The sequence below is a fragment of the Parus major genome, chromosome 9 (assembly GCF_001522545.3).
Source record: "Parus major isolate Abel chromosome 9, Parus_major1.1, whole genome shotgun sequence".
Lineage (NCBI taxonomy): Eukaryota > Metazoa > Chordata > Aves > Passeriformes > Paridae > Parus > Parus major.
In genome coordinates this window covers 15,430,860-15,447,475 of record NC_031778.1, presented here as the reverse complement: position 1 = coordinate 15,447,475, position 16,616 = coordinate 15,430,860, and the positions used below count along the sequence as shown (strand labels likewise).

The 16,616-nt window shown below is 48.1% G+C and overlaps 1 protein-coding gene across 5 annotated transcripts; it reads right to left on the bottom strand.

Annotated features, from left to right (window-relative positions):
* Nucleotides 1-264: 264 nt before the first annotated feature.
* On the bottom strand, nt 265-16,616 carry TFRC (transferrin receptor). Of its 5 annotated transcripts, none has more exons than XM_015637221.2 (19): nt 16,551-16,616; nt 15,000-15,070; nt 12,798-13,011; nt 11,994-12,213; nt 11,655-11,798; nt 10,837-10,933; nt 10,356-10,478; nt 9,047-9,142; nt 8,751-8,890; nt 8,200-8,369; nt 7,770-7,889; nt 7,085-7,170; nt 6,912-6,975; nt 6,525-6,592; nt 6,090-6,157; nt 5,620-5,701; nt 4,467-4,691; nt 3,854-3,994; nt 265-3,577 (listed from the first exon to the last, which is right to left on the bottom strand). In XM_015637221.2, the coding sequence occupies exons 2-19, from the start codon at nt 15,030-15,032 to the stop codon at nt 3,335-3,337; spliced, it is 2,334 nt and encodes a 777-aa protein (XP_015492707.1). In that variant the 5' UTR covers nt 15,033-15,070; nt 16,551-16,616; the 3' UTR covers nt 265-3,334. The 5 variants fall into 5 exon arrangements, with proteins under 5 accessions (XP_015492707.1, XP_033372757.1, XP_015492709.1 ...); XM_033516866.1 differs by lacking the exon at nt 16,551-16,616 and having other exon boundaries at nt 265-639; nt 3,304-3,577; nt 15,000-16,299; XM_015637223.3 differs by lacking the exon at nt 16,551-16,616 and adding an exon at nt 13,221-14,879 and having other exon boundaries at nt 15,000-16,296.

Sequence of the window (16,616 nt, the reverse complement as noted above, 5' to 3'; positions counted from 1 at the left end):
AGGGGAAGGTCTGGGGGCTTGCAGACAGTTGTGCTCCTCCATCTCATTACCAGTCATTACTGCAGTTGTCTGTGGTAAGGCAGGGCTCAGCTGAGCAGCACTGCTGTTCAGACTTGCTACTGCACATGAGCTTAGTTCCTGGAGCTGCTACATACCAGCCCTGATGGAAACAGAGCACCAGCCTCCCTCCAGTTGCCCAAGCTCACCCATGGCCACAGTGCCACAACAGCATCATGGCTTTGCAAAAAGTCACAAGAGAAGGTGAATGTTCAAGCTTCAAAATCTTTATTAAAGCAGACAACAGGTAATCCAGAACCCCACAAAAGAAGCTGAGTGTTCAAGCTTCAAAAATACTTTTTTCAAGCAAACAGCAGAATATCCAGAAACATCCAGAAACAGTTTAGCACCCCACAGCAGTCAGATGCCAGCACTGAGTGAGCCATCCCAACATCCCAGTAGTCACGGCTGTGCTGCCTAGCCAGGAGACAAGTTGTCTTTTGTCTCTCTCTGCTGGCTACAAAGCACAAGATTAAGTCTGACATCAAGATGCATGCAAACACCACGGTGAGGATTCCCAGACAGCAGCTCTTAGATGCCATCCAGGGAAATGTCACTAGGAAACACTTAAAACAGACAGGGCTGTAGGAAGTTAGAGAGTTAAGAGAAGTTAAGGAAGAGCAACAAGTTGCACAAGCCTGGGCATCAGGTTTCTAGAGACTGATGAAAATCTGGCCCTCCAAGCTGGTGAGCACTGAGCTCAGTAACTAGGCTGGAGGCCAGTCCCTGCCCATTCCTTGTGGAGCTCCAGCTGAACAGTGTTCTTTCCCTCAAGGACTACTGCTGGGGCTCAGGTCACTCGCTCACATTAGATTTAAATGCCAGATCAAACTGCAGAGTTTAGGTTAAAACTAAGCTGCATGTTAGGTTCAAATGCCAAATCAAACTGCAAAGTACAGGGCTGGCAACAGCCACTGGGAACAGGCAGCACAGTTTAGCAGGTGTCACACAACAGCAGTGCTCAGCTTCAGGTCACACAGCAGAGTGGCACCATTAGAAAGCTGCCACTGATTTTCCTCTCTCCATGCAACACCCAAGGGGGCAAGACTGGAATTTCCAGCCAGAACTGGAGAGTGAGCGGCCCATGCACACACACCAGCACCCTCCCAGTGCCACAGCAGGTCAGCCTCTCAAAATGTTACATGCACCCATCCAGAGCAGTGACCAGAGCCCTCCGGACAGCTGTCAGCCCCAAGCCCTACATTCACCTTTAATTCCTCAGCTCTCTGTCACTAATTTGAAGGAAGTTTAGCACACCACAGAGCACAGTCTAACTAAGCCTAGTTTCCACTAAACACTCAAGCACCACTCCCGTGACTGGAGGCAGGAAGCCAATTCAAGACAGCACAGCTATTTGAAAAAGTTCAGCCTATGGAGAAGGAAGAGTCTAAGGATGTACATAACAGACTGAAGTTTATATCTGCATCACCACAGGAGAGTGAAAAAATAGGACTGCAGGAAATTAATCCATGTTAGATACTAACCATCAAGCTTCGCAGATGACCTTGCGTGATAAGCATAGAACAATTATGGGAAACACTGTCCCCGATAATTACGTACACCCATAGTGCAACATATGGAGGTCACTGCCTCCGATATAACACTGTGGTAGGCAAAAACTACCTTGTTCTTTACACATTATGGGAGACACTGCCCCCGATAATGTCAGTTAGGTTTCATGATACATAAGGTACTGGAAGTTTGCAGGAAGCTGCCATTTAAAAATCGTGCCAATGCCTAATCTGAGGTACAGGGAGTTTTTGTGTGTTGCCACAGGTGGAACTAGGGCTACACAGCAAGGCCCTCTGCTGGGACCAGGGCCAGGAAGGAAGCTGTGCTCCCTGGGAGAGCACATGGCATCCAGAAAGGGGAGCAGGAAGAAGTCTGAAGCCCACAGAGAAGCACAGACCCTGCAAGGAAGACACATTTCTAGTACTGGAATTTCCACCCAGGTTTTCAGTATTTCAAGGATTGCTTTGGAGCACAACCTGGAGACTCACCACCAGGTTTGCAAATTCAAGTTTCTTCCAGAGGGGTGTTTTTGCCACAGAAAGCTTAATTGCTAGTTTTCCAAAACTTTTTGAAGGGCTTGTTTTGATTATTTTAAATGCAAAGTTCCAGTATCATGTTAGACTGTAATAGCAGATGCTGCTTTATTCAAAAACGACAGTATAACTGTCATAATTATGGAAGGCACTGCTTCCGATAATTATCTTCTATAAAAAAAACACACCATTTATAGTGAACACTGTCACTGATAAATAAATAAAGAAATAAATATCTCAGTGCCAAACAAGAGCCAACCTGCAAAATGACATCAGTCAACAGGGTTTGGCGAGCAAGATACTCGATTTCACACAAGGCCCCTGAGCAGCAAGGTCTGAAGTGCCAGTTTAAAGCCATTTCTCAATGCTGCAGGACTTGCTGAGGTGCCAGCTGAGAGTATCAAGGGGACATGGAATCATCTTTGGGTCATTTTTCCCTGGGTATTGATAACCTGCCTTGGCAGAAGCAAGATGTCACTGGGACCCTGCTGTTGAGTAAAGGCAGGCCGGGCACTTCAGAGCTTGCTGATAATCCAGCACTTGTGGGCTATTACTACATTGTTTAATTTTTGAACTGCAGCTTTCTGCAGCTTCCTGCCAGAGAAGGGATCCTCATTATCAGTGTTCAGAGGAATCCATTCCCTGTTTTGTTACTAGGTTTAGGTGGCCAACAATTTAAAGCCTGAGTAGATGAGGTACCTCCCTATTCAAAGTACCAGTTCAGGAAACACCTGAGCTCTTAGTTTTTAAGTACACTGGAGGCAGAAAACCCCATAAGCAGCTGTACATGACCGGTTTGGACTGTGGTTAGGTGAGAGCCTGGTCAGAGAAGACTTCATGGTAATCTTAGTAACAAATTTAAAACTGCTTCCTGTGAATTTTTCAAGGTGAGATTTAAATTTTATGCTCAACTTTGGTCAAAAACGTTTTGTTGCCAGAATATCTACAGGAAAGTAATGCCATGTTAGCAAGTGGGTTTCACTTAGGTTTCAGGGGGTTTTGTTTAGGTTTCACAATATCTAAAGTACTGGAAGTCTGCAAGAAGCTGCCATTTAAAAATCATGCCAATGCCTAATCTGAGGTACAGGGAGTTTGTGTGTGTTGCTACAGGTGGAACTAGATCTACACAGCAAGGCCCTCTGCTGGGGCTGGGGCCAGGAAGGAAGCTGTACTCCCGTGAGAGCACACAGCTCTCCTGTACCTTAGATGGGTAATCCAGGTGTTTGCTGTGTCTAGATTTCATTGTCTGTATTCCAGATATCGCCCACTAAAGCATTGGCAGCTCCTTTAATGGTCCAGGTCGCCAGGGCCAGCTGCTCTTTCAGCTTGTTCACATCCACACTGGTCTTGTTGACTGCCAGCTGCTCCAGGGTCTCCAGCAGACTCTGCAGGGTGTGGCTGCCTTTGCCGAAGAAGATGTGGCGGAAGGGAGTATCCTTCGGTGAGAGGTATGGGGAGAGGAAGTCGTATTCCACCTGAGGCACAAATTTAGTGTTAGACTCCCAACTCCCAAGCTTTTCTTTCCTTATCTGCCCCAACACAAGCTGCTAACCTCTGATCCCCATTAAGCCCTTTCCCACAGCAGCTCAGCAAGGGCCAGACCCTCTCTCGTGAGCAAACCATCATGTTGCCACTATGCAAGTAGAAGAGACACCAGTCTGCACAGTGCCCATAGCCCCTTAGGGAAAGGCCCATCCCATCCAGCACTCTCTTCCTTTGTGAAGGAAGAAAAACCAGTTGAAGATACGCACCTTCATCATCCTGTCATTCAGAGCTCTGCGGACAATCCTGTTTTCCCTGTCACTGTTTGCGATGTCTCTTCTCAGTGCATCTGCAGCTCGCTGGAAGTCTCCACGGGCAAAATACAGCCAGTTCAAGGTCAGCCCCAGTGCCTGCAAGGGAGGAGCTGTTAGCAAACCTGATTTTCTTCTTTTGCTGCTCTCTTACCAAAAGAAAATGTTAGGTTTTTTCTGGTTTTTTTTTTTTTGGCAGTTTAGCCAAGTAGCAGAACAAGCTCCTGGCAAGCTCTTCTGAGGTCACTCCCTACCCACAGTTTCTTGCAGATTTTCAGCAGACCTTTAAATGAGATGCAAAGCTGCACTATGCTGTGAATGATAACCAGAGAAGGAACTGTTCACATCCATTTCCTCAAGAGCTCATGACATCCAGATCAGCTAAATCTGCACGCCACAGCTACTCTGCCTGCACTGCTCCATAACAAACATCAATTCTGTTCACACTTCACTACTGTTTTATGTCTAAAGGGGAAAGGTATCCAACCCTGCTGTATCCACTGGCATGGGGCCTTATTAGCACATGGCCCCATGATCATCAGGGATTTGGTGAACTCAGAGTCCTTCTAACCTTCACATGGGAATCGAAGTGCCAAAGCTTCTCCTGGAATGATAGCAATTCTTCACTGTATCTATCAAAGTCCAGGAAGAGCTCATGGTCATGGGTCAGCCTGAGAGCTATTTGTCCAGCAACTTCTGCAGCAGTAAGCATGAGAGGATACAACTTGTCAGTCTTCTCTTTCAGGTTAGCCAAAGTGTCCATAGTAGTGCCCAAAAGGAAATATTCATCATCCTCCTGAAAGAAAGAAGGTATTGAAGTTAGCCAAAAATGCTTTTCCAGTTAGACTTTTTTCATCTCCCACCATAGGTAGCTTGTTACCTCCACAACATCCCATCTCCCTGTGCTGCTAAGCAGAAAAGACTCAAGTGGCAAAACTCCAAAGCACTGGGAAGGGAATCGAGCTCTTGTATGTCATCCCTGTCAGCTTCCAGTGACCAGCAAAATGTTCTGCATGTTATTTAGACCCAAAGACAGACAGACCTTTATCCCCTCAGAGTTCACTGCAGAGATGCATGTGGGCAAATCTCACCACTTGGTCTGGTATGTGCTTGCAGCACCCTCCAACCCTTCCTGTCAGGATAACTCAAATGTTTTTGTGAAACAAGTCTGACACTAACATACCCCAAGCATTCCTAAGAGAGGCAGCTGCTATCACTACAGCTCCCAGCTGCACACCTGCAGTAACAAGACAGGCTGCTGCGCTGATGTTATCCCCAAGCTATAGCAGCAGGCCGGAACAGCTTGATGCAACTACTTGCTCTGGGCAATGATATTGCTTCCACAATGCCCTTTGCTTGCTCACCAGCTGGCTGTAGAACAGTCTTTCACTGATGCAGCAACAGCCTGACATCTTTCTATTGCTTTTAGCTTCTGATTCATTGACATGCTAGCCACCAGAAAAGCAAGTGACCCTTGTCCCCAAAAACCTGCAAGTATTCAGTACTTTGGAACAGAGTCTGTAGGCCAGCCTTGTCCCAGGAGCAGTCTTGACAGCAAGTACTGCCACAGCCACCAGGTCCAGAGGCTGCACCTCCTCCCTCTGAAAGGCTCTTTCCAGGACATTGAGCTTGAACAGAACCTTTTGGTCTGCCATCCTGAAGAGCAGATACCCTTACAGCAGACTGCATGGAATGAGCACACCAGGCAAGCACACATTACTTACATCGTAGAAACCAAATGAAACCACTGGAATTCCCGAGTAGGCCAGAAAAGGGAATGCTGCATTATCCAGATCAAGGGGAACACTGCAAAAGATAAGCACTGAGTAGTTACTAACTGGTTTGGACATCCTAGGAGAAAAGCTACAAGGTCTACGATTGAAGTTCTGAGCCAGCAGAGCTCTAGACAAGACTGAAGGAGTCCCAACCAAATCCCTGGTCCTACTTGTCCATTCCGTGCCACTGGACAGGGAACAAGGTGCAAGGACAAAGACCTTGGTACAAGGCTGTTCCTGTCCTGCAGGAAGGTGTCTGGGCTGCCTCAGCCAGCTTGGGGCAGCACAGTTAGTGTTGTACTGTTCAGGCTTGCCTGACCCCACTTCAGAAGGTAGAGCCCACCCCAGACAGCAGAATCCATATTGTTTGCTCCTTTATGGAGATCTGCTTTCCCAAAGAGATGGATGAGAATACTTACACTCTCTTTATCCAGTCAGAGCCAACTCTGCTATACAGGTATCTCTGATTGTTTGCGGGGTCCTTTACCTGCACAGAGATGACAGTCACTGCACTCGTTCTGACCTCTGCTTGGGATTCCAGACCCATCCTGGAGCTTACACTGCTGTGCAGATGCCAGAGTCATGTGTGCTCCCCTAGCATTTCTCCACACTAACACATCTGCCACTGAACTGTGGCATTTGCTGATTTTAGATTCTGCATGTGTGAACTTCAATTTCCAGAGCCCAGCTGATTTCAGACAGGGCCCTTCAGAATATCCCAGGTTTTTCTCCTAAATGGGTCTTTCTCCTCAGAAGGTGTCAAGTTGGCAAAGTGACCTGGCACAGCTCTGTCTGCTTTCAGTTCCTCCTTAAAACCACAGTCACCTTGATCAGACCAAGGTCCTCCAACTCACCCTCTTCATAGTTGCCTCCAGCAATGAATACAGCAACGGGCTAGCAGAAATCTTCACGTGTCTGGAGCCTGCAAAAATGAAAGAGCATTTGACATACTGGCACAATCAACCACCACTGCTAGAGCTGCCTGCTCCACTTGTTCAAAGGACTTTCAAAAGGCACAGGACAGTCTACTGGGATTTAGCAGAGCTGACTCCTCATGGCTTAGGCTGCATCAGCCTCCCAGCTTCAATGATAGGAGGAGAATAAATAGAGTCATGCCAGTCTTCAGCCAAACACCCCCCAGCCACCTCTGGCACAGCCCCCATTCCTAGAGATTAAGGGATGTCTGTTCAAGCTATTCTAGTCCCATCCAATTTCAAGAAACTCAAAGTGTAGCAGGTTACCCAGGACTGCAGTATCCAAGTTGATGTAAGTGAAGGCTTTGGCATGCAGCGTGGTGGAGTACCCCTAGAACAAAACAAGTATTTTAATAATGAGCAGTAGCAGTCCAACACCAGGATGTGTTGGAACAACTGCACAGCCATCCTGCAGAACTCTATTAATAAATAACCATTACCTCCAACCACTCGGTAGCACCCACAGCTCCATACTCTCCCGCACTCCAGCTAGCAAAGATAATGCTGCGCCGTGGTTTGTAGTCATCTGTAAAGACAGAGAGAGACTGAGATGTCTGCCCTTCCCCCATGGAGATGCAGATTAGCACTGCAGGCCTGGGATGATGAATTGCCCACTCCTCAGACAGCGCTGCTGCAGAGAAATGTGCACATTGCATGGACACTGTACCCTGCCCCCACATGCTGCAGAGCTGTGCAGGAGAACAATGCTGTCTGCATTTTCACTGTTTTGTTTAGCTGCCTGAGCCCAAAATTAACCCTGGAGACATGTGTGCTCACACTAATTGCCACCATGCAGTCCCCACTGCTCCAGCTGGTCAGACACTTCAGAGACTTCCCACTTTGGGCCTGGCTGTCCAACAGACAGCTCAAGTTTAAAGTTTGCGTCCTGTGTTATCCAAGGACACTCTTGTATTTGAGCCATACCAGATATAGGCAGGCAGTCCCAGGGAAGCGAATGCTCACTGCAGACAAGTTGTATTGGACAAGTAATGGCCTCTCAGGAAGCTTTGTCAGATTCCCTACACCTTCTTAAGGACTGCTTTGCAATTGGGCTCTCCAGTGGTAACACAGAGAGCTGGACCTGCATCTCCTCCCACCCTTGTGCTTTTGTTCACAAATATTTACCATTTTTCACCATGTCCGAGATCACCTGGGCAAGCTCTAACAGGATGGCAGTGCCAACACCAGCCTTGGCTGCTCCTGGCCCCCAGGAGTCTCTCTGGGCTCCGATCACAACGTACCGATCTGTAAAGGAGACACCATCAAGACCTGAGCTGCAAGCTTCAGATTGCAAATGCCATTTATGAGAAGAGCAGCTTTCAGCTTCTGTACTAGGGAGAGAGTCTGCAGTCTGATCCCTGAATCTGGCACACTCAGTGCTTTCATTTAGCCTTTCCCTGGCAGCACAGTTCAGATTTCTCTTTGATCCTCAGGGGAAGGCCTTGGATCTGCTGAGAAAGAACTGTCATCTGTCTGGGAGCAGCTGTCACATTCCAATGACCACAGAAGAGGAAGGGTTCCTTTCAAGACTGAGCCACAATACAGCTGCTGTTACCTGGTTCTTCAAATCCCTTGATAACACCAAAGATGTTCAGAATCTTCCTATCCACCATAATGTTGTTCACAGTCAGTTTCACAGTCATGTTGCTGCTGCTGCTCACTGTCACCTTACATCCCACGATATCAGATGTCCACTCCTGAGGGCATTTTTCTCCATCCATTTTTCTGAGACAAAAAGGAAGATCATTTGAACTCATTATCCAGGTCTGACCTAATTTAGCTATTGTGTGAAAAATGCACACCTGCAACTGCAGGTGCAACCTTGTTCAGGGCCTGCCTAGGAGAGAGTTTGCAGTTCTGTACCACTAATTATGCAGGGAGGGGTAGAATATAGAGGCCAAGAAAAATCCAACACTAGATTAAGTTGAATCTTTAATACATGAGACATGGACACAAGTGACTCCTCTCCAGCCAGTTCCAGAACATGCTCCCTGCCACACACAGCAGAGAGCAGCAGAGAGCTCTCTGTCTCACAGCATCTCACACCACCCTCACTCCTGCAAGAAGCCACAGCACCTCAGCCTGCAACACAGGAGAAACACCTACCCGAATAGTTTGGCTGCTGTTTCTCTAGAGATAGTTTGAACAGGAATATGAGGTAGTCCAGAAGATTCCACTGGTGGGAACTGGGTGTGGTTGAAAGAAGGGAAGCCTGGGGTGAAAGGGTCTCCAGTTCCAAGGTGGGCCTGTGAAAAGCAGGAGAAGACCTCATCTCACCAGAGTCCAACGGTTTTCATCTACACAAGGATGCTGCTGAGCCAGAGGCCTGCAGGACTGTCCCAGGCTGCAGCCCACAGCCAGAGGCTCTCCAATTCAAATGGGGGAAGCAGTTACATACTCACATGTCCAAAGGGGACATATGAATCTGCCTTCTTGCCATTTGAGGGATCCAGGTACATCAGGGCACCAACTGCTCCTTCCTTTCTGGCATTTGCAACCTGTAGCAAAGAGAAACATTAACTGCACATCTGTACTGCAAGCAAGGGGAGTCCAGGCAAGAACATGGAGTAACGGTGTGAAGGGTTGTGCTTCTCAGTGCCCAACTCCACAACAGATTTTAACAGCTACCTGACAGGTACATAAGGCCGCTGAATCCCAGCAGCTCAGCCCTACTCCAGGCGTGTCTAACATTCTTCTGAACAGTTAGGACACACCACAGTGTCTCAGTCTATGATTCTTTCAGCTCATACTTGCTCCTGGAGCAGCTTAAAATTTAATGTTATTTAATTTTGATTATGCTCCATCTGTTTTCCCAAGATGACATTAGTCTCAAGACAAGCAGCCACTGGAGGCTCATCTTCACATGGAAAATAGAGGCAGAGTGGACCAGACAAGTCCCTTTTTAACACACTTACAGCCCAGCTCTGGTATGCCACTGGTACAAACACTCCTGTAAGGCTAGACACCACTTTGAAAAGTGGGAAAGGGACTGGAGAACCAGTGATCACATTTTTTGGAAGCACTTTCCAGCACTGCCTCTGTCAGATGCCTGCAGACAGGCTGAGTCCAACTACAAAGGGTCCTGTGCCACAGCCCCCCCAAAAGCACCCATTTGAGGGGCAGCTCTGGATCAGGTATGGAACAGGCTTGCATACAGAAACACTTGGATCCTTTAGGCTGCTTGGCTACTTGGTTCTGTTCTCTATAGAGGGAACACTACAGCAGCATGCAAGGTCACCAGCTGCACACAGAGTGTCAGCACTGCCATGTGGGCCAAGGGGACCGTCAGCAAGGGCCAAAATGGCACACCACAGCCAAGCTTTGAAAGTACCTGGTTACAGCAGCAAGGGGTGTCTTGGAGGCAAGGCTGTCCTGCCTTTAGCAGCCTTATGGCTGTATCTAGTGACATTAGCCAGCTCTGCTCCCAGGCTGCCTCCCAGCCCCACCACTCCAGAGGCCTGGTTGTTCCAGCAAACTGCTTAAAGCCAAGAAGAATGGCACCATGAACAGCAACAAGCTCGGCTCAGCCTCAGTATCCAGACCTGCATGTGGAGCCTTAGTGCAAAAACAAGCAAGACCAGGCCTGCAGAACAATCCTACATACATGAGTTCTACAGACCTGAAGACAGACATATCTCTGCGCCTCTAAGAGTAGGAAGCATAGCTTCCTGTTGCCAAGTCTAGCCAGGCTTTGGGGCAGACACTGCTTACCTTCTCAGCAAGGGTTATTTTTCCAGCTCTGAAGATGATTATAGTTCCTTTCATTGGAATACCCACATTTCGGAGCTTCTGAAAATCCTCTTTCTCCCCGTAGTTCACATAGATGGGTTTGCCCTGCAACAGAAACACTGGTTATGAATGCAGCACTCCTAAGTCAGTAAGATACCTGAAACAGCCTACAGAGTCACTGTAAACAGTAGGGAGCTGAAGCTCACCAATGTAAACTGATCCAGTACAAGATGCCTGTTGGAGCAGCACTTCTGCCAAGGTTTCTGTCTGGATTCCAGCAGGGAAGTTTAAAGTCACTCCTGCATCTTGCTGCAGTAAGAATACTGTGTGGGCCCATGCCTCTCCCCACTGTGACCCCACTCAGCTCTCTGAACTGGGGAGGGCTTTATACACTCTGTATCTTCAAGGGACTTATTTTTCAAGTGTACAAACACATTTCCAGGATCCTCCTGGAGTCACTTACAGTAACTGTGCCGCTCTTGCTGTATGCCACATATGCATCAGGGCTCTCCAACAACTCTTCTCGACCATTTTCTATAACAGACACTTGGTTGTTGCTACTGTTAAACATAGAGAGACAGCGTTATACTCTTTCACACAAGAACTTAATTAGCTCAGTATTCTGACTGTATTCAGTCTGTGCTCTAACAATTCTGATCAAGACAATGGAACCTGAAACAGGCAGATTCATCCCAGTACTTCCATGCAAAAGTCTCTGGAATTGGTCAGAGACATTAATGAAGGCTGATTTCTAAGACAAGTAGCAGAAAGAATCTCTGCTTCCAAGTCACCTCCTAAGAGAAGCTAAGTAAACTCATTTTCCCTGACAAAAAGGGACAAGCAAGACACGAGGGTGTGAGCTGTCAGACAACACAATGCCGGTTGACACCCTCCTGAGCTACTGGAGGAGCCACTGCCAGTTGTGCAACTCTGTCTGGGTGACAAGACAGAGTCACCTGTGTGACTCTAGCAGTTTTAGACACAGGAAATCTGCCTTTCAGCCGAGTTTTCACTCAAGTTTGTTTTGTCTCCACTTCCTAAGCATACTTGGAGGAAACAGCTGCCCTAGGAAACATCCAGAGTGTTGCTACCAGACCCTCTGGATTTATAAAGCCTGAGAAGAGGCAGGAGCAGTTATTCCTTGGCTAGATTGAGGTTGACTTTGTAGAGTGGTAACTGGCTCACAATTTTCACATCATTTTCAGCAGGAATCACACATTTGCTCAGGACTACAGGCACCCATGCTATATGGACGAGATGTGCATCTCTTCATTAACATACCTGCCTTTATCCTGCAGCCTAACATAGTGCTCATCGTTCCACACGTCATCCAAACGGAAGCTGGTGAACTGTTCATGAATGCGTCTGGCAGTGTTCTCATCTTCAGTCTTGCCAGCTTCAAAAGAATTCTTACCTTCTCTTTGCCTGTAGGCAACAGATACATGTGTAGCTTAGTCTACAGCACCAGGCTGCACTGCAGCGTGCAAAGCCATTTAAGCCCGAGTTTAAAACATGCCACCCTATATCACCTATAAGGCCCTTATTCTCCAAATAAGCTCAAGTTCTGTTCACAGGCTGCACCTCTCTCAAAGCTCTAGATAAACTTTCTGGAACTATTACCTCAGGTTGTTCTCAAGACGTGAAGCTGACAGTTTAGCTGTCAACATGTTTCTGAGATCAGGCCAGTATAAGATACGTGGTCCAGAAACCTCTTCTTCCTCTGTTCCATCATCTGAGAAGTAAGATGCAGTAGGAGTCATCTCGCAGTTGCCACTTCCATCCAGACACCTGTTAACCCTCTGCATTCGTCCACGATAACTCAAGTAGCCGACCAGAAATCCTGTGGAAAGAATAGGTGTTTTTTTGTGCTGCAGAAAGATGATTGAACCCCACCACACAAGCTTCACAGCTTAAGATGCATGCTCTCACCATTTTTGATGAGCTGGCTTACCCAAGGACAGATAGAAATATGCAGCCTGACATTTTGCCTGAGCTGGCATGTTTTAAGGGCACTGTAAATCTGATCCTGCACTTGGCAGCTCCTCCAGCACCACTTGGGAAGGAGAATGCTCACTTTAGGCCAATGGCATTGTTAAAACCTTAAGAGACAAGTACCAAAGGCTTTACTCATCTGTTGACCTGCATCTCTACAGACGTGTTAGGAGTTAATGGAGGGAAAACCAAAACTTTGACATGGACCAGTTTTCCCTTTAGCTAAGTCACAGTTGCACTATCAAACATCACAATTCTTTGTGCCAATGCCGTACCATAAGTTTGAGCTAGACATACTTGGTGACAAGAGGCTGTGGTCTGGATCCCAGTTGTTGAATTATGTCCCAAAACAATACAGATTCATATCAACAACCTCGGATTACGTTCAATTCCAGAGTCCACTTCATGAAGTTGTCTCCCTCACTTCCTTACCAATCAAAAGGAGGAGAACAGCTGCCATGATTATGAAGCAGAGGTTCTTGCCATTCCTCCGTGGAGGAGGCATGTTGGCATGCAGGTGGTCTGGTCTCCCAATTTCCCCTCCTTCCTCCTCATCAGCGGCCAGCTTCATCTCCACGTGGCTGTTGTCTCCATCCATTTGCCGGGCAATGCTGAAGCGTGTGTATGACGTTGGCTCGCCACCAAACTGTGGAAAGGCAGTCATGTGATGGAAGAGTTGGCTATGCCAGCCTTCAGTCCCTGCTCCTGTGCTCCAGCCCAAACTCTGCTGGTCCATCTGCAGCTGCTCCAGTGCAGTGAGCCTTTGGTCTATCAGTAAATCAAGCTGGATGCTTTAAACACGGTTAAGACTCAGACACACTCAGGCTCTCCAGAATCAATTTAGATTCCACTTACCCTACACAAGTTTGGAGCCACACTGATCAGAGTCTAGCCTGGAGTCTGTTACAGAAATGAAGCAGCCAATGGCATCGGCATTTCCCATGTGACCCCACGGCTGAGGCCGATTCAAGCAGAAACTCCTGGTCTCAGTCAGCAGAGCACAGTTCAGACTTGAATGTGGACAATTTACACTTTGATGAAGACAGGAAAGGGGAAGCAACCGTCCATGGCTGTGCCTTTCAGCCACATCCACTTTGATGTAAATACTCTCATCCAACACCCAGATAATTTTGTATTAAACTCCCTTAAGGCTACCCTTAAATTACACTATTACACATATGGTAGTATTACAGAGCAGCCAGGCTGAAGAGAGATGACCCATGGGCATTATGCTACCTCAGCTAACATGAAAACTGAGGCTACATCTCTTGCACCAACCAACAACTGGCACTGTTTGACAGGTTTTTACCAGTGTCCAAGCAGAGCTTCCAGTCTGGAGCCCACTTTTCTAAACAGGTGCAAGGCACAGCCCAGCCCCCTGCAGAACAGCAGCCTGTGCACAAGGCAGCTGCTCAGATTAACTCAATTCCAGGCATAGCCAGCCACTGGCTGAACCACTCAGCTTCCATTAGAAACGCTGAAATTGCCTGCAGCCATGGTTGTGCTGGGGAGTAGAGTGAAACTGGCTAAAAGGCCAAAGGAATAGCTTTGGGAACAGCACTCTCCTCTATACTGGAGAAGCAGCTGGTAACAAGCTAAACCCTGTTACAACCTCAGCAGCTCATCCACAGTTCTCAGCTCACTCTCAAACTGAGTGTCAGAGCTAGAAGTGAAGAGACCAGTTATCTGCTTGCCCATTTGCTTGGACAAAAGAAACCAATGTTGTTTCAGACCTGCAGCTCCACTCTGACCCACACTACCCACAGTGAAGCGGCTGCCTGCTCGTATTTTGGAAAGGGCAACACCGAAGTCTGTCCTAACACTCCCCCTGCTCATCTGCTCCACAACTTGGCTTCCCTCACATGCCACTTGAGGAGGCATGTCCTAACACAGAAGACATGCTCCAACCCCACATATCCTCTCCATTCTTGTTCAGAGACCAAACCACCACACTTGCAGTCCTAGCCTCGGGTCATTTCACAATCCAACTTCTCTAGGACCTGCAGGCTTGGCTGAACAAGTTCAGAAGTATCTCCTCCTGCACATTTGTTTCAAGCACAGGTTGCTTTCAAAAGGTGGACTTTTGTTTGAATTCCCACCGCCCAAGTAACAATAGAACACATGCTGATTGTCCCAGCAGACATTTGAACGGCTTCCTCAGCAGCACTTCCTTCTGCAACTTTGTTCAAGGCCTGCCCCCCCTTTCTTACCAGCTCTCAGAGATCCAAAACACGATAGCAGTTGATAACCCCACCAACACTGAACTGCTTGAGCCACTTCCTTATCATGGCCAGCTATTTGCAGTGACATTTGTCTCACCACCCACACAGCAGCACCTAACACTGCTTTGGATTCATCATCTTCTCCAATACTGATAAGTAGTGATATTTTTTGAATAAATATAGCTCACTACTCATCAAGTATCTTTCATACACTTCCATCAACACAGCCACCTGTTGCACAGGATAGCTATACTCAATTCTATAATCCATGCATGTTCAAGTAGGTAATGAGCTACAAGTAAAAATATAAAAAGAATATTAGACAATCTCATACACAGATGTTATTGAACCTTTCTTCTGCAGTATCATCAGCCCACCAAGAGACAAAAACCATTGGGATATTATGTCTTACCAAGTTAAAGATTGCTGCCCTGGCATGGTCCATTGCCTTCTGGAAAAATGCAAACCAACTTCACCAAATCCCTAGAAGTTCAGAATATAACAAGTCAGGTTAGGCTGTTCTCCCACCACCACATTACATGGCTGAGGTCAGTTACTGCCACTGGATTTTCTGTACAAACTTCCACATAAGTCACTACATTAGTGAACCTCCATCAACTTGAACACAACCTGAAAGTTCCCACGGCAATTATAAGCTCCAATGAACACATCAACTCTTTCTGTTGAACTCTGGGCAGTGACAGGTGTATAAATGAGGAATACAGTCTCCAATGGCTAACTTCAGCCACGGGTCTTATTAATGGTGGGAACATCTCCATTCAGGGAGTGCTGGCAAGAGGCATTTACTCAACTGTGACAATGAACTCCAGATATCTAGGGTGTCTGGGGTCTGTCTCAATGTCAGGAAGAGTCCAATTGGCAAAAAGAAGTGGCAGAAGCCCAAAAGGCAAAGCAGCACAAACTCCAACCCTGACCAAACACTTTTAACATGAACATCCCTCCTACATGGCTATGTTCTGTACAACTTTGCAAAGGCAATTTCTGTTTTGAAAAGTCTCTGAAAATCACTAAGTGCATCTCTCCAAAATAATTTCAGCAACTTTTAAAATTCTAAGTTCCGTTCTCTGTAAAGGCAAACATATCTGAAAGATGAATTGCAACTGGTTTACTTCTCCATTTCTTCCTGAAAAGGGTCTGCAATTTAGTGAGTGACTAGACAGATGTTGAGGTTGAGAACAAGCAACCCGAGTATGCCCTCAAGCAGCGCTGCTAAGTAATGGCTCTGGTCTTCAGGTGTACGTGGATTAGCTCTACACCTGGGAGTCTGCAAGGTTCTATTCAGAGATCAAAGGTTAGCAGTGGCCATTTCTTCTTTCACCTTTTATTCAGTGCAAGAACACGTGGAGATGAAAAAGCCGACAGATTTGAGAAGCCTTTCCCAAGTGACAACCTGAGGCCGCAGGCCCCCACCAGGGCAGGAGTGGACCGAGCATGTGGAGGGTCTGCCGAAAGGAAACCCGGGAGGGCGCAGGGAAGCACAAAGGGCCTGCGGGCATCGCACCTGGCAGGGATGCTGGCCGAGTACACGATGCCTCCCCGAGGCCCTCCAGCCAGGCCCCAATCTTTCAGAAATAAGGCAAGGAGAAGAGAGAACAGCGATCACGTTTGAGCAGCCGCACCGCGAGGCTGGGCGGCCCCGATATCGCTCACAGGGCCCAGCTGCGGACCGCCAGATAAGCGGTGCGGGCGATACGCGGCCGGCGGCGGGCACGTCTGAGCCGCGGGCGATGCGCGGGGCCGCGCTCCCCTCAAGGTCAGCGGGCACCGCCACATGCGGCGCGGCCGCGTGCCGCCGCCAGGGCCCCTGCGCCCGCCGCCGCTCCTCCGGCTCCGCGCCGCCTCTCCGCGTCCTGCCCTCCCTCCGTCCTGCCCTCCCTCCGTCCTGTCCTGCCCTCCCCGCTCCCCGGCCTGCCGCTCCCGCCGCGGCCCCGTGCCCGCTCACCCGCAGCCGCTCCCCCGCCGCGCCGGGCTCGATCTGCGGCGCCCGTAGTGTCAACGCCTTTCGCGG

What these genes read in the sequence shown, in the direction of transcription:
- TFRC (XM_015637221.2), bottom strand. Translation starts at nt 15,032, where the DNA reads ATGGACCATGCCAGGGCAGCAATCTTTAACTTG. An exon ending in GGGCAGCAATCTTTAACTTG is followed by an intron (nt 13,012 to 14,999) that starts GTAAGACATAAT and finishes GCCTTTCCACAG; the next exon opens with TTTGGTGGCGAGCCAACGTC. An exon ending in GCAAGAGCGGCACAGTTACT is followed by an intron (nt 10,479 to 10,836) that starts GTAAGTGACTCC and finishes TTTCTGTTGCAG; the next exon opens with GGCAAACCCATCTATGTGAA.